Here is a 23,141-nt window from a genome sequence, read left to right on the forward strand (position 1 = left end):
TAAGGCATCCCATCATCCCAGGACCTCCCTTCTGTGACCCACACTCCACTCCCTCCCTGTGTGTGACACAGTGACGTCCAGAGTGATGCGATCTTTGGGGATGCTGGGGGTCATCAGAGGGCAGGAGTAGCCTCAGGTGCTGTTGGGGGTGGTAGGTTCCAGGGGTTCCCCAAATCTTCGTGGTCTTCTGACCTCTGGATTCCCCACCCTCTTGCCCATGGTCATGCCCATGCCTGCAGGAAGGGGGTGGTGAGGACTGATGAGCATCGGACACCACCTGGCCTCCCGGGAGTCCCGCCGGTGCCTTCTAGAACAGGGTGGGGAAAGAACCTTCGGTGTTCAGAGCTCCGAGTCTCCAAGGGGCAGCTGCCCAGTGCTGGGCTTCTGGCTTCCGAAGCATACGGGATGGACAGAGACGCTCAGCACAGAGGCACGCAACTGGGGACGGTGTTTCTCAGACTGGGTGGTGGGTGGTGAGAAGGGGCCGCTCAGAATGTGGAGAGCCAGACCACCAGGGTCAGCCCAGAGAGAGGCAGAGTGGCCGGGCTTGCTGCCGAGATCAGCCCCTAGCAGATGGCTAGACCTCCACGGCCCCGAGCAAGTGACATCAGCACCAGTCCTCCATGCCCTGGGTGGAAAACGGGACCACCCTCACTTCCAGCCCGTGATGTGCAATTCAATATTCAGGTCACATCTCTGGCACCCTTAGGTATCCAGTCACGCCTGCTCCAAGACCAGGGAGCAGACACAGGGAGGTCAGCCCAGGACTGGGTCAGGACCCTGGACAGCGCTGGGCACCGTGGGTCTGTTGGAAGGGTCAAGCCCCAGCTTGGAAAGCCTGTTGTGTTTGCTGGGAAGGACCCGGGCCATTGTCCCTCTGTCATTCAGAGACCGAGGGCCACGTGCACCCAGATTTCCCAGCACCCGACCTCGTGCGGGCAGGAGCGCTTCCTGCGCGTCTCCTGTGGCCGGAAGTGTGGTGCAGTGCGGGCTGGTGGCTAACGGACCCCACCAGACCCTGCAATGAGAAGAGAGTCCCTGGAGAGAATGCGGCTGCCCTTCACCATCCTGGCGTTTATACCCGTGGCAGAAGTTCACGTTCCCTGTTCCCTACACCTCGCCGTTTTCTCATGGCGTGTGTTGACTTGATGTAGGCTTTCAGGATGTTGAGCCCAAAATAGCTACGTTGCCCGCTTACGGGAAGTTGAGCGGGAATGATGGACAGTTCCCATGCCTCTAGGGTGGCAATAGGTAAAAATGCTGCCGGGGGCTTGTCTGGACCTCACCCTGGCTGACCCACAGACTTCACCTTCCGACCCACTGCACATGGGGTCTTGCCATCAATGCTGCTGTCCCCAGTGCCTTTGGCCCCACTCAGCCCCCGTTAATCCAGTTATCCTGAAAACCCTGGGGCAGGGCAGCTCTCGGCCACTTCTGCGGCTGCCCCGGTAATCAGACAGCCCCTGTGATGAAATAAATAGCCCAGTCCTGGAAGTAGGGGGGGAGCAGCCCCACAATCCCAGCATTGGGATGCAAATGAGCAATTAGAGTCAATTAGAACAGGATACAGTGTAATTACACCAATTGTGCTAACCTTTCCATTCAGAGGGACTTGACCTGCTAAAAGGAAACTAACAATAGTAAAAAAAAATCTTTCTTAACCGCAGGGTGTGCTGGGGCCAGAGCTTCACTTTGGGGCCTCCAGGGGCCCCGGGACTGAGTGACCTGGAGCCTTTCCCCCACGACTCCTCCCTCTCTGGTCTGAGGCCGTGCCAGGGTGCCTGGAAGGGTCAGACTCTGTGCCCTTTGCCAGTGACCTGGTGGGGCCCATCACACCGCGCTGCCCAGTTTAGCATCAGACCTGTGCCCAGCCCTGCCACCACATGAAAGGACACCGCTGGACTTTGCCGGGCGCCTCCTGCCTGGGCCATCTTTGCCCTGCCCTGCAAGTCCAGACGGGGCTTTCCTTGGACACCAGTCTCCTGAGATGGCCTATGGATGCCTCTTGAAATACATGCAACCAGGGGTTGGAGTGATAGCACAGCGGGGAGGGCATTTGCCTTGCATGCCGCTGACCTGGGTTCAATTCTCATTATCCCATAGAGTCCCCTGAGCACCACCAGGAGTAATTCCTGAGTGCAGAGCCAGGAGGAACCTCAGTGCATCACCAGGTGTGACCCAAATAGCAAAATGAAAAAAAAAATACATGTGTCCCTGTCCCTGAGGTAAGCCAGCACTCTGCCCCTTGGGGCCCGTCCACTATTACCCAGGCCCCGGCTGTTATCCATGGCCTGAGTGCAGCTTCAGACACCAGGGGTGCCGTTTGGGCACCTGACACAGCTGGGAGAAAGACAAGCATGGGAAGGGCGCTTGCCTTGATGTGGCCGACCCCGGTTCGATCCTCAGCACCCCGTAGGGTCTCCTGAGCTCCACCAGGAGCGTTCCCTGAGTGCAGAGCCAGGAGTCAGCCCGGAGTACAGCCGGGTGTGGCCCCCACACAAACCCCCTAAATCCCTTTATGAGGTTTGAGATTTTGAGGTACACAGGGAGGAGGAGAGCCACTGGGCCAGGCTGGCGCACCCTGGAGCGAATGTGGGGTGATGGGGGTAGAACGAGGTGGGCGACCTGGGCAGCCCTGGGGCCGACGGCGTGGACTCCCCACCCCACCCCAGCCTGGGGGGCCCACCACGAGGCCACAGGACAGCGATGAAGTGTCCTCAGTGGACGCACCCCTGACCCGGAGCCACCCCCGTCAGACACACAAGCCCCGCGTGGTGGGTGGCTGCAGAGCGGGGATGGACGCCTGGACGAGGAGAAGGCCCGAGGTCTGGCGCGACCTGGCACACTCCCAGCTCGAGGCCCCGGGCACAGCGGGCGCACAGAGTGTCCCGCCACACAGCGAGTTGCAACTGAGCTGGCCAGGGAAGCGGGGTCCTCTGAGCCGGTGCTCAGCCCACAGCCCTGAACACGCGGGGCCGGGGACACAGCCAGACCCCGGGGGAGGGCAGCCTGGGGGGGTCCCTTGACCAGGAAGGGGCGCCGGTGAGGAGGGCCAAGGGTGTGTCTGTGCAGAGACGCTGAGATTGAGGGGCTGGACTGGACACTGCTGGACGAATGCGGGGAACTGAGGATGAGGTGCGGCTTCTCCAGCCTGACCCCCTCTGGTCAGCCTGGAAGGTTCTAGATGTCCTGGGTGACAAACTTCTATGCTGTCTTCCCGTCCTCTGCTAGTTCCTTACCTTCCCTGCCTGACCCCTTGCTCCGCACCAGGAGGTCCCTACGGGAGCCTGGACCCCAGCCCCTGTTTCTCCTGCACCCACAGACAGCCCCGAGGCCCCCACCCTACAGACAGGGCCTCGGGGCCCTGAAGGGGAGCCTGCAAGCTCAGAGGTGGGAAGTGGGACCCGTGAAAAGGCGGCATGTGTCGGGTTTCTGCCCACTGTCCCTCTGGCCAGCTCCAGGCTCGACACTGGAACCTGTTTGCAATGCCTGGACATGGACATAGAAAGGGCCTGGCAATGGGGATGGCCTCGGGGGAAATTCCTCACTGACCATCACGGTCTGTATGACCTGACTTGTTGCAGCTGTTCTGGGAAAATCAAAGATGCACTCAGGGTAAAAATTACGTTTTCTTTCAGCGCTTTGCTGAAACGGTTTTCGTGTTCACGTGCTTCTTCCCGGATTTTGCAAGCGAAGTGGAGGGTGAAGATGGATCTGAGGGGCTGGAGCGATAGCACAGCGGGGACGGCGTTTGCCTTGCACGCAGCCGACCTGGGTTCGATTCCCAGCATCCCATAGGGTCCCCCGAGCACCGCCAGGAGTCATTCCTGAGTGGAAAGCCAGGAGTAACCCCTGTGCATAGCCTGTGTGACCCAAAAAGCAAAATAAATAAATAAAATTGGTTTAAAAAAAAAAGATGAATCTGAAGGGGCCTTTAGGCGACCTGGTGCCCACAGCAGGCCTGGGCCATCCCAGGGTGACCCCCACAGGTGCCCTCTGCAGTGATGCCCCAAACACACCCTCCATGCCCAGCTGTGGGCTCTCAGCTCCGCTCACAGAGGTGGCGTCCAGCGGTGGCGGGCCTCGGCAGCCGGCGGCGCGTGCTCTTCTCAGTGACTATTTTCTTTCTCTTCCAATTACATCAGAGGTGCAGAGAGGGAAAGGGGTGCTGGTGGCAGGCGCAGGGCTCCCGTGGCGGCGGCGGCAGGGACCGAGCTAAGCTGCTTCCTTTGCCATTGGGAGTCCTGGGGGGTGAGCCCTGGATGACACCCCAGGGGCTCAGCGTCCTTGAAATAGGTCGGGTCGAGGATAAGCCCCGAGAGAGTCACGTCCAGGCGGCCCCAGGGACAGAGGCCACATTCCTGTGCTGTGCTTCAGCCCTTGGCAGTTTCTGTGCTCATGTGCTTCTGAGGTTTTGAGAGCCCTGGGGGTTCAGCTGAGCTCCAGAAATGTCATTCCCCAGCCCTGGGCCCTGCAGTCCTCAGGCCCCTGCTGAGAAACGGAGAGGAATGTCTTGAGCGAGGCTTCGCGGAGGCGGGAAGTGGTCGATGCGGGGAGGTTTGTCTGGAAAGGAGGAACCAGCAGGCACACCGTGCAGAGGCTCCCCAGAACCGAGCCTCTCCCTTAGGGGGGCAGATCTGGAGAACCCGCATTCTCCGGGGGCCGACACCCCCCCCTTGCAGGCTTGCGGCCTCTCCTAGGAATTGACTTCTGCTCCCTGATTCTGCTTTTTGCCTGAGTTCACCTCTGTGGCCTTGTAACTCAGCTTTCTTCCACCACTTGTCCGCGCCTCAATCACTGCCACGTGTCTGTGGGCCAGAAAGCAGACTCGAGCCGGTTCCCGGGTGGAGAGAGGCTGAGAGCTGTGGTCAGCTGCTGTAGCATTGCTGGTCTGAGGAGGGTGTGCAGGAGAGCAGCCCGCAAGGGCAGGCAGGTCGAAGAAATTTTGTCCGTGAAAAGGAGTTCATCGCTATTACGTGGATGTCAGTTACAGAAGCCAGTGGTCTGTACTGGTCCCACGCCAACAGACAGTGCTCATGGCTGACCCAGAAGCAAGAGTCCCAGCCTGCTGGCTGGACTATGGGCTCGCTGGACACGGGTGCCGTCTTGCAGGTGGAACAGACCCGAGGGTGAAATGTCACCTTCCCAGGCTGTGTCTGTAGGCGCCTCCTCAACCCCTGCACCTTCAACATCTGTGCTTGAGGGTGGGGTTCTAAACTGTGTGCCTGCCTACTTGTGCCCTCTCACAGCTTCTGTCACTGAATCCCCATCACTGCATCCCCGTCACTGCATCCTGTCACTGCATCCCTGTTACTGCATCCCCGTCACTGCATCCCTGTCACTGCATCCCTGTTACTGCATCCCCGTCACTGCATCCCTGTCACTGCATCCCTGTTACTGCATCCCCGTCACTGCATCCCTGTCACTGCCTCTCTGTCACTGCATCCCTATCACTGCCTCCCTATCACTGCCTCCCTATCCCTGCCTCCCTGTCACTGCATCCCTATCAATGCATCCCTGTCACTGCACCTGGCATTGCCCAGTCACTGCATCTCTGGCACTGTACCTGCACTGCACTCATCACTGTACCTGTCACTGTTCCTGTCACTGCAGCAACCACTGCATTCCTGTCACCGCATGTGTCACTGCATCCCTGCACTAGTCACTGCATCCCTATCACTGTGTCTATCACTATGTCCCTATTGTTGCACCTGTCACTGCATCCCCATCACCATGTCCTTGTCATTGTATTCATGTGGCCTCTGACCCTGTAGCTGGCAGTTCCGTGTGAGGATCTGGGAGTGGCTTGTGTTCACACAACCCCTCAGTCCCAGTCCCCAGCAGACTGTGGTGCCTTGGACAAAGTCCCTTGTGCCACTTTGGAGTACTTGCATGTGGGGGCAGGACAGGGCAGAGCTGGTGACCGCTTCCCAGTCCCTGACCCCCAAGGTCTGCACCGCCTGATGCTGCCTGAGCAGATGGAAGGGGCAGGCCCAGTGAGGGCGCAGAACTGGGGACAAGGCCTCGCTGCAGGAGGCTGACACCGCTGGGCTCCCGGCCAAGCTACTGAGCCTCACCCACACGCACGCGTCCTCCTGGCCCACTCCTCCCCTCAGCCACACCCAAGGGGCTGCTCAGGCTCAGGGCCGGGTGCAGAAGGCTCAAGGTGCCCCTTCCCGCCCCCGTCACTCATCCCCTCGCCTCATCCCTAGCTGTGAGGATCCCCTTCATTAGGAGATGTGGCCTCCAAAAACACGAGTCCTGGGCCAGAGCGTCAGCACAGGGAGTCGCCGCTTCCCTCCCACACGGACAACCTGGGTTCAATCCCCAGCACCCCACATGGTTCCCCTGAGCCCCCCGGCGTGATCCCTGAGCACAGGCCAGGATTCAGTCCTGAGCCCCGCCGGGTGTGGCCCCAAAACCAAAACAAAACACTGAAATGTGAGTCTTGGCTGCTGGTGGAAGTAGGACATGCAGCCGGCAGTTGGCTCAGAGGCTGGACGCCCGGCCCTGCTCCTCCTATAAGAACCAGGGAGAGCAGTGGGGCAGGAAGCCTGAGAGTGCTCCCGCGGCGAGACCACTGTCCCGCGGCCAGGCTGCTTGCCGTGGCTGGTCATGTGGGCTGGTTCCCTCCACGGCTCTTCCTGTGGGTGGGTGAGTCCAAGGGCCAGCACAGCTCTGACCTCCAACCTCATGAAGGTTCATGCTGACCTCTGACCTCACGGGAGCTTGCACTGACCTCTGACCTTATGGATAGTCACTCTGACCTCTGAGACTTGTACTGACCTCTGACCTCATGGAGGCTCGCAGTGACCTCTGACCTCTCAGAGGCTTGCTGCACGAGGACTGGGAAATGGGCCCTGGAGGGGGTGATGGTGGTGAAGGGGGAAACTTGTCCCGAGGGCCCCTTCCCAGGAGCTCACACACCTCTGCGCCGCCCCTCCCTGACCCTCTCCCCCTCCCCTGCAGGTCGTGTACGTCACCGCCACGTTCCCCTACATCATGCTGCTGGTCCTCCTGATCCGAGGGGTGACGCTGCCCGGTGCCTCGGAAGGCATCAAGTTCTACCTGTACCCCGACCTCTCCCGGCTGTCCGACCCGCAGGTAAGTGCCGTGGGCCCCAGTGCCGCCTGCCACGAGGATTCCTGGGGGCTCCTCACAGAACTGCGCCCTTCATCACCCTAAAACAGGGGCCCGGCTCACAAGCTCAGCCCCTGACACCCATGGACACCGTCTGTCCACAGCCTCTGCGTCAGCAACTGCAGCAGGCAGAAGGAGGACCAGGCTGGAGCTCGTCTCTCACACCTGAGCCCACACACCTGAGCCCACACACACCTGAGCCCACACACCTGAGCTCACACACCTGAGCTCAGACACACCTGAGCTCACACACACCTGAGCTCACACACACCTGAGCTCACACACCTGAGCCCACACACACCTGAGCTCACACACACCTGAGCCTACATACACCTGAGCCCACACACCTGAGCCCACATACCTGAGCCCACACACACCTGAGCTCACACACCTGAGCCCACACACCTGAGCCCACATACCTGAGCCCACACACCTGAGCCCACACACACCTGAGCCCACACACACCTGAGCTCACACACACCTGAGCTCACACACACCTGAGCCCACACACCTGAGCCCACACACACCTGAGCCCACACACACCTGAGCTCACACACACCTGAGCTCACACACACCTGAGCCCACACACCTGAGCCCACACACCTGAGCCCACACACCTGAGCCCACACACACCTGAGCTCACACACCTGAGCCCACATACACCTGAGCCCACACACCTGAGCCCACACACCTGAGCCCACACACACCTGAGCCCACACACACCTGAGCTCACACACCTGAGCCCACACACCTGAGCCCACACACCTGAGCTCAGACACACCTGTGCTCACACACACCTGAGCTCACACACACCTGAGCGCACACACACCTGAGCCCACACACCTGAGCCCACACACCTGAGCCCACACACACCTGAGCCCACACACCTGAGCCCACACACCTGAGCTCACACACACCTGAGCTCACACACACTTGAGCCCACACACACCTGAGCCCACACACCTGAGATCACACACCTGAGCTCACACACACCTGAGCTCACACACACTTGAGCTCACAGACCTGAGTCCACATACCTGAGCTCACACACACATGAGCTCACATGCCTGAGCTTACACACACCTGAGCTCACATGCCTGGTCTCACACACCTGAGCTCACAGCCTTGCATCTTGAGGAGCATCTGGGGCTGGTGGGAGAGAGATTTTCAGAAAAAAGCTCAGAGAAAGGACCAGGTAGGTGGGAGGTATACTCACCAGTGTGTGTCATTTCCGGGCGCCCAGCTGTTCCCAGGGTGCGCCGCTGGTCATGCACTGATGTCATCGGGGTGGCACCAGCCTGTGGGGCCTCAGGTCTGCGTGTCTTGGGGCCCGGGTGCTCTCAGCCTCCCTCAAATGAGAAGGTCCTCGAGGACCCCCACCCTGAACACATGCTCGGGTGGCGGGAGGGGATCCCACGCATTGGCATCTCGCCGGGGATGCTGGGGAGACCCTGCTGGAGGGCACGGCACCACGGGAGACCCCTGCGTTTCCCAGGGACAGACGTGGTAGCTGGAGACGCCGCAGTGACCAGTGAGCTTCTCGCTGCTGGACGCCCAGGGGCTGGCCCCACGTCAGAGGGACGCCTGGGCATTGGCCAAGGCAGAGCCATGATACTGCCCCTGGGACCCCCTGTTCTGGTCGGGAACGAGGGCGGGACTGCGGCACAGTGAGGGGCCGCACCGTGGCGGGCCAGGATGACCTCCCTGTCCAGGGGCCCGAGGCATCCCTGCCAGAGCTGCTCGGTGCCCGCCCCCCACCTGTATCCCGGTGTGTGTAGAGGGAGCGGCAGGGCAGGGCTGTGTGGTGACTGGGACAGGCCCGAGGTCAGGGCCTTCAGCCCAGCCATCTGGGAGTCGATCTGCCCTTAAGCTTCCTGTCAGAGTGTGTGTGAGATTGTGCAGGAGAGGGGCAGGGAGTGTGATGCATGTGTGTGCATAGCCACGTGGTATATGTGTATGTGTTAGTGTGTGTGGGTGGGTGACAATGTATGTGAGATGCATGTGTGGTCTGTGGTAGGGATGTAGTGTGTTATAGATGTTTTGTGTATGTGGGGGTTGTGTGTGCCATGAGTCTGTGGTGTATGTGTGTATTGTGTGTGGTAGTGTAATATATATAGTATGTGTGTAGTGTGTGTGATGCGTGTAGTATATACTCATGGTGTGTGTAGCCTTATGTGGTGTGGTACATGTGTAGTGTGTATTTAGGTGTATGTGTGTTTGTCTGGTGTGTGATTTGTGTAGGTGTTGTGGTCTGTATATGTGTGTTGTATGCTTTGTGTGGTCTGTGTGTAGAATGCGTGTGTTGTGTGCAGTATTTGTATGGTATGTGTTGTGTTATATGTGTGTTACATGTATGTGTCGGGGTATGTGGTTCGTGTGTGTGATGAGTGTGCAGGGTGTGTGGTATGCATTGTAACATGTGTGTGAATGCGTGGTATGAGTGTATGGTGGGGATGTGAATTGTGTGTATCGTATGTACATGTTATGGAGTATTGTGTGGGGTTATGTGTGGTATTTTCTGTGTTATGTGTGTGGTGTGTGGTAATTATGGCATTTGTGTAGTGTTTGGTTGTGTGGTGTGTGGTATGTGTGTAGCCTGTATGTGTTATTTGTACGGTGTGTGTGTGTTACATGATACATGTTGTATGTGTTGGGCGTGAGATGACAGATGTGTGGTGTGTGTGTGGCATGTTATATGTGTGATGTGCCTATTATGTATGTGTGCCGTGTGTGTAGTGTGTGTGCGTATGAGTGTGGCAAGTGATGTGTGTGGTATGTGCAGGTGAGGGTATGGGGGTGAAAGTGATTCTGTGGTGGGTAAGGGTGTGGGTGAGTGTGCGAGTGTGGGTGAGTCTTGGGGAGCGGGGGTGGGCTGTGGGCACGGGTGTGGGTGCGGGTGAATCGCAGGCGTGGGCGTGGTCCGGGTGTGAGTAGAAAGCTGTGGGGCGTGTCTGTGAGTGTGAGGTTCAGGGACGGGTGAGCACATGAGTGTGTGCGGGTGAGTGTGAGTGAGTGTGTGGGTGCAGGTAAATGTATAAATTTGTGAGGGTGTGGGTGTGTGAGTGTGCAGGTGTGTATGTGCAGGTGTAAGTGTGTGGGTGTGAGTGTCCTGGTGTGTCAGTGTGTATGGGGGTGTGTGTGGGTGTGGGTCAGTGAGTGTGGGTGTGTGTGCGGGTGTGTGAGTGGGGGTTGTGTATGGGTGTGGCTGTGTGAGTGTGCAGGTGTGTGAGTGTGGGTGTGTGAGTGCGGGTGTGTGTGTGGTTGTGTGAGTGAGGATGTGTGAGTATGGGTGACTGTGCATGTGTGTGAGTGTGGGTGTGTGTGCAGGAGTGTGAGTGTGTGGGGTTGTGTATGGGTGTGGGTGTGTGAGTGGGTATGTGAGTGTGTGGCTGTGTGAGTGTGCAGGTGTGTGAGTGTGCGGGTGTGTGAGCGAGGGTGTGTGAGTGTGGGTGACTGTGCGTGTGTGTGTGTGTGAGTGTGGGTGTGTGCGAGTGTGCGGGGGTGAGCGTGCGGGTGCGGGTGGCTGTGGAGAAGGTGGGGTTGCAGGTGCGGCTGTGCTGTCCGGGCCAGGCCGTGGGTCCCGTGGCCCCCATGTCGTCTCCGCTGTGGACAGCTGGTGTCCTACCCTCCTTCCTGGGGCCGGGACCCGGGCCTGCACACGGTTGCGTCCGCTCCTCATCACGCCAGGGTTCAGACCCCTGGGCAGCGGTGGGTGGTCTCTGCGGGCAGCGCTGCCCGCTGCCGGTGCCCACCGCCGGGCGCTGGCAGCTGTGGCCGGGCCGTGCAGGCAGGGGCGGGCCTTGGTCTGCGGCCCAGCGGGGCGCTCCAGCGGGCCTTGTGCCCGCGCTTGTCCCGCGCTCTGTCAGGACTTTCTAAACCCCTATTTGTCCCCCAGTCAGCTCTGTGTCCCTCTCAAGTGGGGAGCGCCCCATGCCAGCGGCCCCCGCAATCCCCCGCTCCCCGTCTTTTCAGCGCAGGAAGCCGCCCCGCGCCCCAGATTCCGCACTCTGCCCATTGTCTCTCGAGTGTGTTTTCAGGCTGAGAACAGAGGAACTGACTCGGCTCCAAATTGTGGGTCTGCTTTCCCAGGGGGCTCCTCCGCGGGCTGCGGCCTGGGGGAGGGAGCTGGGGGCTGGCCAGGGGGGCCTGAAGCTGGGAGGGCGCCTCGGACCACCCTGCCCCCTTCCCAGGGCAAATCTGAACCCCCACCCGGGATTACACCCCAGCTGAGAGCGGGCGCAACTGTGGGTATGCTGCCCCCTGGTGGGGACCTGAGAGAAGGCGGGCTCGTTGCTGGGGACCCCAAACTCACATGCGAAGAGACACTACAGGGGCTTGGGGGGCAGAGAGATCAAATGGGGACTTTGGGGCCGAGAGGTAATGCAGAGCTCAAGGCACTGGCCTTGCATGAGGCTGGACCTGATTCCATCCCCTGCATCTCATATCGTCCCCTGAGCACTGCCAGGATTGATCCCTGAGTGCAGAACCAGGAGTCAGCCCTGAGCACAGATCTAGGAGTCAGGCCCAGGCACAGAGCCGGGAGTCAGACCCGAGCACAGAGCCGGGAGTCAGCCCTGAGCACAGATCCAGGAGTCAGGCCCGAGCACAGAGCCGGGAGTCAGGCCTGAGCACAGAGCCGGGAGTCAGCCCTGAGCACAGATCCAGGAGTCAGGCCCGAGCACAGAGCCGGGAGTCAGGCCCGAGCACAGAGCCAGGAGTCAGCCCTGAGCACAGAGCCAGGAGTCAGGCCCGAGCACAGAGCCAGGAGTCAGGCCCGAGCACAGAGCCGGGAGTCAGCCCTGAGCACAGAGCCAGGAGTCAGGCCCGAGCACAGAGCCAGGAGTCAGGCCCGAGCACAGAGCCGGGAGTCAGCCCTGAGCACAGATCCAGGAGTCAGGCCCGAGCACAGAGCCGGGAGTCAGGCCCGAGCACAGAGCCGGGAGTCAGCCCTGAGCACAGATCCAGGAGTCAGGCCCAAGCACAGAGCCAGGAGTCAGGCCTGAGCACAGAGCCGGGAGTCAGCCCTAAGCACAGAGCCGGGAGTCAGCCCTGAGCACAGATCCAGGAGTCAGGCCCGAGCACAGAGCCAGGAGTCAGGCCTGAGCACAGAGCCGGGAGTCAGCCCTGAGCACAGATCCAGGAGTCAGCCCGAGCACAGAGCCAGGAGTCAGCCTGAGCACAGAGCCAGGAGTCAGCCCTGAGCACTGCCAGTGTGGTCCCAAAGCCAGCACACACAAACCAAAACACACGCATGGCCTTTGACGTCAGCACTTCGGGTCTGTTTCTGAAACTGTTGCTGGCGTGTCGGACTGATTGTGGGGGGACGCGGAACCCTGGGACGAGCCCCCCGCACCCCCAAGCCTCCTCGGATACCTCTGATTCTGCCAGCCAGGCCTGTCCCTGGAGACGCAGCCGCACACACCCCCTTGCAGGGCCGCCCTCGTGGAGACGGGCAGCTTCTGGGTACTGGACCCCGGGCGGTGCCGGGCGCACACCTGCTCACAGCAGGGAGGCTGCTGGTATGAGCCCAGCGGGATCTTCCTTCTGCCCTTCGCTCCTTGGGGTCTCCCTTTGCTATGCCCCGGAGCCCCCCCAGAGTATGGACCCTGTGTCCCGTGGGTTTGTGTGTCTGGTCACCCCTGGCGTCACTCGCATCCGGACGCCTCTGTGGGGGTCACGGCCCTGTCCCCTCCTCTGAGGGGTGTCGGCCTCATGTCAGCAGGGAGCCCGGCCGCTGCCGCCCCCTTGACCCGTGCCCACCACGTCTGTGTTTCCTGGGGCCCGGACAGCGCGGGGAGGGCAGCACTTGCCTTGCACGCTTCTGACTCAGGTTCAATCCCCGGCTCCCCAAATGGTGCCCTAGTCCTGCCAGGGGTGGCCCCGGAGCCCTGAACGGCGTGTGGTCCAAGGAGCAGAACCCAACCAGAGACAGAGGGTGGAGGCAGAGGGGCTCTGCCTGTCCTGAGTGGGCGGGACACGGGACGGGTCACGGCAAGAGAAAGCCCAGCATGGGTGGGCTTTGCTGTCAGAGAGCTCTCCTCCCTCCCTCCCTCCCTCCCTCCCTCCCTCCCTCCCTCTCCCTCTCCCTCTTTATCTCTCCCTCTCGCTCCCTCATTCTCCTTCCCTCTCCCTCCATCTCTCTCCATCTCTTTTTCCTTCTGTCTTCCTCTCCATCTCTCCATTTTTCTATCTCCCTCCTTCTCCCTCTCTCTCTCACTCCCTTTGTCTCTCCCTCTCTCCCTCTTTTCTTCTCTCCCTCTTTCCCTCCCTCCCTCCTCCTCCCTCTCCTTCTCTCCCTCCCTCTCTTTCTCCCCCTCCCTCTCCCTGTCTCCCTCCCTCTCTCTCTCCTCTCTCCTTCTCCCTCTCTCTCTCTCCCCCTCCCCTCCCTCTGCCTCTCTCTTTCCCTCCCTTTCTCCCTTTCCCTCCCTCTCTCTTCCTCTTTCCTTCCCAACTACCTTCTCTCTGTCTCTGCAGCCTTGTATCTGTCCCCACCACCTGGCCACAGGTGTCCACTATATCCCTGCTTTGATACTGGCTGTGATGGGAGGGCCGGGCTGATGCCCAGATGGGTGGGCAGAAGTCCCCCTTCTCAGAAGTTTGGCACAGATTAAAATCCAGATTTAACTCATGAAGGCCAAGGCCACGGTGCGGTCTGTGGCCCCACCCACCTCCAGGCTGGCCAGGCCTCCTGGGCCCTACCCTGCCCAACCCTGCCTTCACAGCACCCACAGCTGTTCTGACACCCTCTCCCCTGTGCTGCCAACTGCAAAGCAAGGCTGTCTCCAAGCAGCTGACCCCCACCACACACACACACACACACACACACACACACACACACACACACACACCCTGACTTGACATGGCCCCTCTTTCACTTTCTTCATGGGAAACATTGGAAACAATCTGTGCTGCCTCCTTGAGAAACTCAGTGACCCTCCTGGTGGGAACCGGAGCACCATGGGAGCAGAGAGAGCTGCCCTGACTCGCGTGGATTCGTGGCCAGCTCCCTCTTACTTGGCACAGACCTGTCTCACAGGAGGCTTCTAGGCAGTCTTGGTTGGGGGCCGGGTGGCTGGGTGAGTAGATGAATGGGTGGATGGGTAGATGGATAGACAGGTGAGTGACAAGGTAGGTGGGAAGAAGGATGGGTGTGTGGACAAATGGGTGGGTGCTGGGTGGGTAGGTAAGTAGGTAGGTGGGTAGATGGATGGGTAGACGGAGGGGTGGGTGGATGAATAAACAGTTAGATGGACAAATGGATGAATGGATATACAGGCAGATGGATAGGTAAGTGGGTGAGTGGATGGATAGATGGATGCGTGTGTGAATGGACGGATGAACGGGTACGTGGGTGGGTGGATGGATGGATGGATGGATGGATGGATGGATGGATGGATGGATGGGTGGGTGGGTGGATGGATGGATGGATGGATAAGTGGATGGATGGATGGATAAGTGGATGGATGGATGGATGGATGGATGGATGGATGGATGGATGGATAAGTGGATGTATGTATGTATGTATGTATGGGTGGGTGGATGGATGGATGGATAAGTGGATGGATGGGTGGATGGATGTATGGATGGATGGATAAGTGGATGGATGGATAAGTGGATGGATGGATGGATAAGTGGATGGATGGATGTATGGATGGATGGGTGGGTGGGTGGATGGATGGATAAGTGGATGGATGGGTGGATGGATGGGGGGCTGGGTAAGTAGTAGATGAACAGGTGGATGGATGGGGGATGGGTAAACAGGTAAATAGGTAGATGGATGGACAGGTGGATGGATTAATGGATAGATGGGTAAGTGGGTGATGGATGGCAGGTGTGCAACAGAAGGGAAGGTGGATGGGTGAATGGATGATTGGGCAGATGAACTGATGGGTGGGTGGACAGAGAGGTGGGCGCCAGGTGGCAGTTTAGATGAAGGACAAATAGAGTGATTTCCAACAGTTCCCCCAGAGCAGGTCCATGAGTTGGGTGGCCCCTGGCTTGCTCCTGAGGGCTGGGAAGATGAGCAGAGGGCAGAGGAAGGTCAGAGGACGGCCAGCCGAGCAGAGGGGAGTGCTGTGGTCCAGTGGGGCTGTTGGTCAGGTTTACTATTGGGTCACAGGCACTGAGGTGTTGACAACAGTCTGGTTCCTCCCTGGGGTCGTGGGTTCTCTCCTGAGGAGTCTAAACACTCCCGGTGACTGGTGGGGGCCAGGGAATGTCATGGTTCCAGGGTGACTGGCCCGAACTGGTTGGTCTACAGCATTCCCGGCAGACCCCCAGGCTCTGGGTTCCAGAATTCAGTAGTGCCATTGTCTAAGGTACATTCTCCAGACCCGGGCCTGCTAGAATCTCTCCGGCTGCGTCCAGACCTGGGAACCGGGGCGGGGGGTGGGGGGGGTGGAGCTCAGGCTCGCAGAGGTTTGCAAAGTGCCAGGGTGTGTGAGGGAGCGTGAGGCATGCGAAGGGGTCAGGGGTCACCGTCTTTGGCCTGGAGGATTTGCAGTCTGAGAAGGGCAAGGTGGCACCAGCCGTGGGCGCCGTCGGGAGAACCAAGGAGAGGGCTTCCCAAGCTGCAGCAGCTGGAGACACCAGCCACCGCCGCCCAGCCAGACGGACACCAACTGCCAGTGCCCAGCAGGCCTCCCACAGTCTGTTGATGCTGTGTGACAGAATCTTGGGGTTCTCCCCCCAGCCAGTCTCAGGGCATGCGGGCTCCGTGCTCAGTGGGTTGGCAGTAATATTCCTGGCACTGCCTCATGTCGGGCACTTGCTGGGCTCTCTGGAGGCAGGCAGAGGCTGAGTGAGGGATGGTTTCTAGGACGGGGATGTTGAGTTGGAGAATTTTCCCTCCAGCATGAGAAGATGTTGCTGCATGCGTTTCTTTTTTGTTTGGCTTTTGTTTATTTGGGTACCATACCCAGTGATGCTCGGGGTTACTCCTGCTCTGGGTTCAGAGATCACTCCTGGCGGGCTTAGGGGGCTATATGGGACATGGGGGCTCCATCCCAGGTCAGCCACGTGCAAGGCGGGTGCCCTCCCCGCTGTGCTACGGCTCAGACCCCGCTCTACACATTCCAGATGAATACATGCTGTGTCTGTGCACAGATGCCAAACGTCTCCACTTGACAGAAGAAAGAGGCAAGTGCAGAGTGACCTCGCTCCCTGCCTCAGTCTCCCCGCCCCCCTGCAGCTGCAGGAGGCGCCCACACTCGTGGCAGTGGACGAGGGGGCGCTGGTGCCTTGTCCCTCTCCACGGTGAGATCTGCCCTTGCCGCGTCCCTCCCTGCAGGCCATTGTCCTCTCCACGTGAGGAGCAGGCGCCAGCTCAGGGCACAGGAGGGTCCCGCGCAGACTCGCCCCTCCTCGCCCCTCCGCTTCCTGCCTCCACTGACCTTTTCACGGCCGCCATCAGTTAGCCTTTTCCAGAACATTGAGCAGACGGCAGCCTTTTCCGATCCGCCCCGCCAGTGGGAGTTGGAGGTTCCTGCGGGGCTGTTCGTGACTTAATAGCCTGTTTCTGCTCCGTCCCTGGATGTGCCTCAAGCCTGTCTTCCCCTTCCTCTGTCGTGTGTTTGTCCTTTCAGCGTTCACGGACCTTTGGGTCCCTCCCAGGTCGTCAGGTGACAGCAGGCAGCTGAGAGCGGTGGGGCATGAAGGTTCATGAATCTTCTTTCTGAAACTGGGTCCGTCAGCCAGCCCCTCCCCCCGTGCCAACTCAGGCTCTGGTTTTCGCCTTTGCTTTGGGTTTGGGATATTTTGTTGGGGGGTGGGCCATAGTGGGCAATATTCAGGGGCTACTCCTGGCTCTGAGCCTAGGGGTCTCTCCTGGTGGTAGTGAGGGGCCAGTACACTGCACTCTCGTGGTGCAGTGCCGGGGGTGGCACCAGGGTCGGTCATCTGCAAGAACAGACACCCCCCCCTCCCGCCACGTCCTCTCCCTCCAGCCTAATCCCTGTTCCTGAGCCTCCAGAGACAGTGCTTGGAGTCGAGTCCAGCTCACCCTGTCTCTGGCTCTGTGTCCATCAGCACTTCCCTGCCCTATGCGTTGGTCCCCATGCCTTCATCAAGGGCCGGATGTGGGGGGTTTTGACTGTAACACCATGATTTAGCAAGTCGTTCATAATAGAGTTGTTTCAGACATTCAGTGTGCCATCTCCGATCTCACCACCAATGTGACCTTCCGTGCACCAATGTCCCCAGTTTCCCACCCATCCCCAAGCCTGCCCCCTTAGCAGGCACAAATTTACTCCACATTGCTCTTGTTACAACAAAAAGGTAAATGGAATCATCAGACAATGGATCGATAAGAACCGATTTGTGATCATTGTTACCGTGTCGCACAATGATGTCATGAAAGTCATTGTCTGAGGATTTCCTGGGCTGCTTTTTGCTAGTTGACTCTTTTGTGTCACCATTTTCACTCACTGAGCGGGGTGGGATTCTATGCAATTCTCCCACCAGATCTGCTTTGCTCCCACCAGGCTCTGAGGACTCTGAAATGTGGAGGTGTCCTGCGGCCACACATGTGGCCACATTCTCCTAGAACTGTGGTGCCGACACAATTTGGTGGCTTGGTGGTTGACAAGGTTCAGTCGTGGAGCTGGGCTGTTTCTCTGAGGGTGGGTGTTGGGTACGGCTGCTGGCTGCTGGGCCCCGGGCTGAAAGGGGAATCTGCCCGCCCTCTTCTGAAAGACCCCTGAATTCTCAGCCTGGATCCGTCTACCTGGGGAGACTCGCGGCATTGTGTTTGTTTGGAGATTGGTTGTGGAGGTGTGGTTTAAGGAGAGGCGCCTGTTGTGTGTGGCGATGTGTCCAGCGTGGAGTCAGTGTCCACTACTATTGGCCACATTTTTCTTGATGAGATGCTTAAGCACATGCTTTAATTTTCTGGACCCCAAAATTTTCAAACCCTCCCGTAGTTTCATTGTCCTGACCCAAACTCCAGGCATTTTTCTGCCACATATGGCAGATGAATTCCAGCACGCGCGCGCGCACACACACACACACACACACACTTTGAAGAACCTCTGGGAAGCAGACCATGCAAAAAGACATGTGAGGGGGTGAGGGAAGCTCCTCTGGGGTCTGCAACAGGCAGAACCACGGGGACAGGTAGAAGCAGGTGTAATAGGCAAAGCCACAGGAACAGGTAGAACCAGGCGCAAAGGCAGAGCCCTGACTTCCAGCCTCACTCCTCAAGACGTGGTCCCTGAACCCGCAGCCCTGTCCTTGTCGGGAGTGTGTCAGAGAGTCAGAGTCTCCTCAGGCCCAGCAGTCTGAGTCGGCATTTCAGACACATCCTCTTGGGAGGCCGAGACCATCTGAGGGCTGTGATGGGAGGGAGTGGGTCGAGCTGTTCCCCTCTCCTGCCTTGGCCCACAGTCTGGAGGGAAGGGTGGGGAACTCGCAGAGCTCCAACACGCAGAGGACACTCACCTCACCACACACACACACACACACACACACACACACACACACACACACACACCACCAGCGAAGGAAGCAGATCCCTGGAGGAAACTCCCCCCGTCTGAAATGACATCACCTACCACGGGAACCACACTCCGTCTCTGACCAGATCTGTTGAAAGAAATGGATGGCACGTTGGGGCTGGAGCGATAGCACCAGCCTTGCACGTTTGCCTTGCACAGAGTCAACCTGGGTTCAATTCCCAGCATTCCATATGGTCCCCCGAGCACCACCAGGAGTGATTCCTGAGTGCAGAGCCAGGAGTAACCCCTGAGCATCACCAGGTGTGACCCAAAAAGAAAAAAAATGAACGGCACGAGGATTGGAGCCTCCAGGGATCCCGTGGCTGTGTGCTCTAGGTCATGCATGCGGTGATCTCAGAACTGCGCGTGGGCTCGGTGGGAGGTCTAGGGGCCTGGTTTTCTGGGCAGGGGGGTTGGGTCTGACTTGCCCCGCAGCCAGGCTTGCCTTAGTTTGCCACACTGATGGGACATGGTTCCTGTCTCGTCATCTGGGGGGTGGGGGACGCAGGGCTCCCTCTGTCTTGTCTTGGGCTGGCGCCTCCTACCCCAGGACACCAGCCTCGCCGTCCCTCCCAGGACAGGAGCCGCCCTGCACACGCCGTCCCAGCCTCCCTCGCGGCTGCTGCTTCCTTTTCTGGCTGCGTTGCAGAGTCAGTTGCCAACATCAGCAAACTTCACCCCTTAAACAGTTGCATGTGCAGCTCGGTTTATTTTTAAAGCCATCATCTGGGCTTTGTCGCTCCAGCGCCTGAAGTTGCTGAGGGCAGGTCTGGGGATGGGGGCGGGGGGGGGGGGCGGCCGAGAGTGCGTCTGTGCTTCTTGGGGGGGCTGGAGGGGCCGGAACGTCCCTCCCCAGGCTGCAGCCCAGAGTGGGCAGGAGGGTGGTGGTCAGTCATGTGCTCAGCCTCCAGTTGGGGGCCTGCCCCAGTCCGCTGCCCCAGTCACTCTGGGCTTGCCCTTCTCTCGGCCGGATTCCCAGGGAGCTGGCATGTCTGAAGCTGCCTCCTCGCCGCTTGGCTGGGCAGAGGGGAGGGAGGGAGGGAGGCATGTGGCCGTGGCAGAGCTCTGGCATGGGAGGTGTCCTGTCGGGGCCCTCTGACCGTTGGGCATCTGGGATCGACACCAGGCCTGGTGGTCCTGGATTCCCCCCTCCTGGTGGCCTCTGCAGGGAGCACGGGGTGGGGAGGTCTGAGTGAGCCTTCCGCTGCCCCAGCCCACCCCAGCCTCTACGGCCTCAGGCTTCACATGTGAGATGAGATTGTGGCAGGACCGTTGCTCCCGGGAGCTCCGAGTGCACTGGCGCGATCCTTCCCATTGCAGTCAGGGAAGAGGACAGGTCTGAGACCGATTCTGTCCCCTGGAGACTCTCCCTTCTCTCTTTAGGAGATGAGGGCAGCTCTGCGCCCCCAGGGAATGTGCTAGGGGAGGGGAGGCTCCCCGCCTCCCTCCTGCCCAGAGGAGCCATGAACCGGGCTGAGCCCTGAGCTCCCCAGCTGCCTCCCACCCCCCATGCGGGCCCTGGGGCTGGAGGTGCTTCTCCCCTGGTGATGCTGCTCCAGCCACCTGGACCCCCGGGGACCCCACCAGACCCAGCCCGGCCCTGGGCTTGGTGACTGCTGAGTGTGCCCAGCGGGCTGGCTCCCGGCCTGCTCTGTGTGATTCTGTACATCCTGGGAAAGTGCTACTCCAGCCTCTTCCTTCCCAAGCCTGCTAGATCGTGAGCACCCGAACAGGACGCTGGGCATGGACTGGGGTAAGAGGGTCCTTATTTATCTCTACGTTGGCAATGCCAGCACAGATATGCTACATAAAGAAATGCTAAAGGAAATTGATCCCCTGACCATTGAGTTTCTTAGCATCAGAAGTCTCAGGAATCTGCCCTAAACTCCAGGGCAGTGCCAGACTCTGTTCCTTGCTTGATTACCCCCATCGACAGGGAGCTCATCCCTAGACGGCTGGTGTCCTGGGAAGGTAGCGAGGGTGGGGGTGTTCTGATGCCATGAAATCCCACGCCAGGACCCTGCTGTCCCGGGTCAGGGGTCAGGAATGGGGGTGCTTTATCTGACTCCGCGTCTTATGGAGTGGGAAGCACCTGCATTGCCCTGTGGGTCATCACAGTGTCTTCCCACCTGACTGCTATACTGGCCAGAGCCACAGCGAAGAACAGGGCCAGCTCTGCACAGCTGTGGTCCAAGCTCCCGTGACTCCCAGCTTAGTCTGAGCTCGGGGCCTGGGCCTGCGTCTTCCCTCTCTCCATCCCTTCCAAGAAGTATTCCTCCTGGGACTTCACTCAGATCTTTCGTCCCCGCCTCCCGGGCTGATGGGCACCAGGAGCACCACAAGTCTGAATCCAGGAGCGAGTTTCTCCCGTGGCTTTAGATGACGACCCATCCACATCCCACCTGAGTCTGACCACGAGGCAGGTGTTCAGCTGGGGTCCCAGGTGGTCTTCCTGGCACTTCGAGACTGTGAGATTGAAATACCCGCAGGACCATCATTGTCCTGTCACTGTCCTCCTGTTGTTCATTGATTTGCTCGAGCAGGCCCAGTAACGTCTCCATCGTGAGACTTGTTGTTACTGTGTTTGGCATATTGAACACGTCACGGGGAGCTTGCCAGGCTTTGCCGTGCGGGCGAAATACTCTCGGTAGCTTGCCCGGCTCTCCAAGAGGGGCGGAGCAATCGAACTCGGGTGGGCCATGTTGGCCGCTTAGCAAGGCAAACGCCCTACCCACTGTGCTATCGTTCCAGCCCAGGACCATCATTACCAGCTCCAAAGTGTTCCTGCTGCTGATTCTGTGTCAGGGCTACCACCAAGTCTCCGGGTTGCATCCTGTTTACCAGCTCCAGCTGGTGGTGCGTGGGTCTCACTGCAGCTGTACAGGGGCAGGAGTGCACTGGGGTCCATTAGCGATGCCTGGAGGTGGGCATGTCCCCCTGCAGCTGCCCAGGACAGGAGGTGCTGCAATCAATTGGTGATGCCTGGTGATGGGCGTGTCCTGCTGCAGCAGCTCAGGGGTGGTGTGATGCTGGGATCGATTAGCAATGTCTGCAGTGTCTACATCACCAGCCGGGTGCGTCCTGGCGCTGGTACCGGGTCTCCCTGCGTCCAGGTTCCTTCTCTGGCTGAGAAAAATAGACCAGGAGAAAGAGAAAAATGACCCGAGGGACAGTGCACAGGGACTCTGGGGCCCTGGCAATCTCAGGGGTGGCCGAATGCCTGTGCTCCTCGCACTGTCTGAGCTTCCCCTGCCCTCTGCGACTCTCCACTGCGAGAGCCTTATGCCAGGCCCAGAGCTCGGGTGCCCTGGGGAGGACAGATTGTTTCATCCTGGCTCGCTGGACCGGCCTCAGGGGGACTGTCAGCACACATGGGGACACACAGTGGTCAGCACACACGGGAACACATGGTGATCAGCACACTGAGGGACACTCGGTGGTCAGCACACAGAGTCTGGGGACGCGCTTTCCCTCCGCCTCCTCTCTGGCCCCGCCCGCCTGCCCCCCTGCATTAGCATTTGAGTATCTCTGAGGGGCCCCCAGCTCCCCTAATCCATGGACAGGGCTTTTGCCCCTCCTCCTCTGGACGCTCCCCCTCATAGAGGCCATACTGTACTGTCCAGCTCCGGCCTCCGGCAGCGGACGATGGAGGCCGGGCAGCCCCTGGCAACGGGCACAGCAGAGAAAGCGGTGGGAGGAAGTGATTTCCATGTCATTCTTCACTGGACAAAAGCCGCTGTCAGGTACCTCTGGAAACGCAGCTGTCCTATTCTTCCCCTGACCTACTTTGCATCTGCCAGAGGCTCCTCCAGCCCCAGGCGGAGAAGCTTCATTCAGCCCTTCCCGACGGGCTCCCCAGGCTCTCTCGCCTCCACCGAAGATGCTGCATGCGCGAAAGTCAGCGTGTGTGCGTGTGTGCGTGCGTGCGTGTGCATGGTAGGTGTGGCTGTGTGTGGCATGTGCATGTATATATCGTGTGTGATATTGCAGGGATGTGTGGGCATGTGGTGTGTGTGTGCATGTGTGTGGGGGGGGGGGAAGGAAAGCACATGAGCTGAGACCCAGGGAGAGCCACGGGGGCCTGGACAGACCACAGGCTGCGTCCTGTGCTGGACATGGGGCTGTGTATGTACTTGGGGGGCTGCCACGCATGGGGTGTGTGTTGCGTGTGGTGGCGTGTGCTTTCTGTAGGGGTATGTGCTATCCATGGGTTGTGTGCTATATGTGGGATCATGTGCCGTATGTGGGGGGCATTATAATATGTGAGGCCGTGTACTGGATATGGGGCCGTGTGCTGTGCAGGGCCATGTGCTCTATATGGGGCCGTGTGGTGTACATGGGGCGTGTGCCACGTGGGTGGGTGTGTTGCGTGGAGGTGTGTGCTGTATGCTGAGGCGTGTGCTGTACATGGGGCATGTGCTGGGTGGGCCCTGAGCACGGGTGATGCCTGGGGTAGGGTCTGCAGCTTTGGTTTCTCTCTGCAGTCCGGGGTGGGGTCCCGAAGCCTGC

General features: G+C 59.5%; 1 protein-coding gene across 1 annotated transcript in view; it reads left to right on the forward strand.

Annotated features, from left to right (window-relative positions):
- SLC6A11 (solute carrier family 6 member 11) overlaps nucleotides 1-23,141 on the forward strand; it is a 92,393-nt gene that overhangs the window by 37,482 nt on the left and 31,770 nt on the right. The window contains exon 6 of the mRNA XM_056129622.1: nucleotides 6,970-7,104. Coding sequence (XP_055985597.1) covers nucleotides 6,970-7,104 — 135 coding nt within the window. The remainder of the gene's footprint in view (nucleotides 1-6,969; nucleotides 7,105-23,141) is intronic.

This window comes from Sorex fumeus, unplaced genomic scaffold (genome assembly GCF_029834395.1).
Source record: "Sorex fumeus unplaced genomic scaffold, SorFum_2.1 ptg000072l, whole genome shotgun sequence".
In the NCBI taxonomy this organism is placed as follows: domain Eukaryota; kingdom Metazoa; phylum Chordata; class Mammalia; order Eulipotyphla; family Soricidae; genus Sorex; species Sorex fumeus.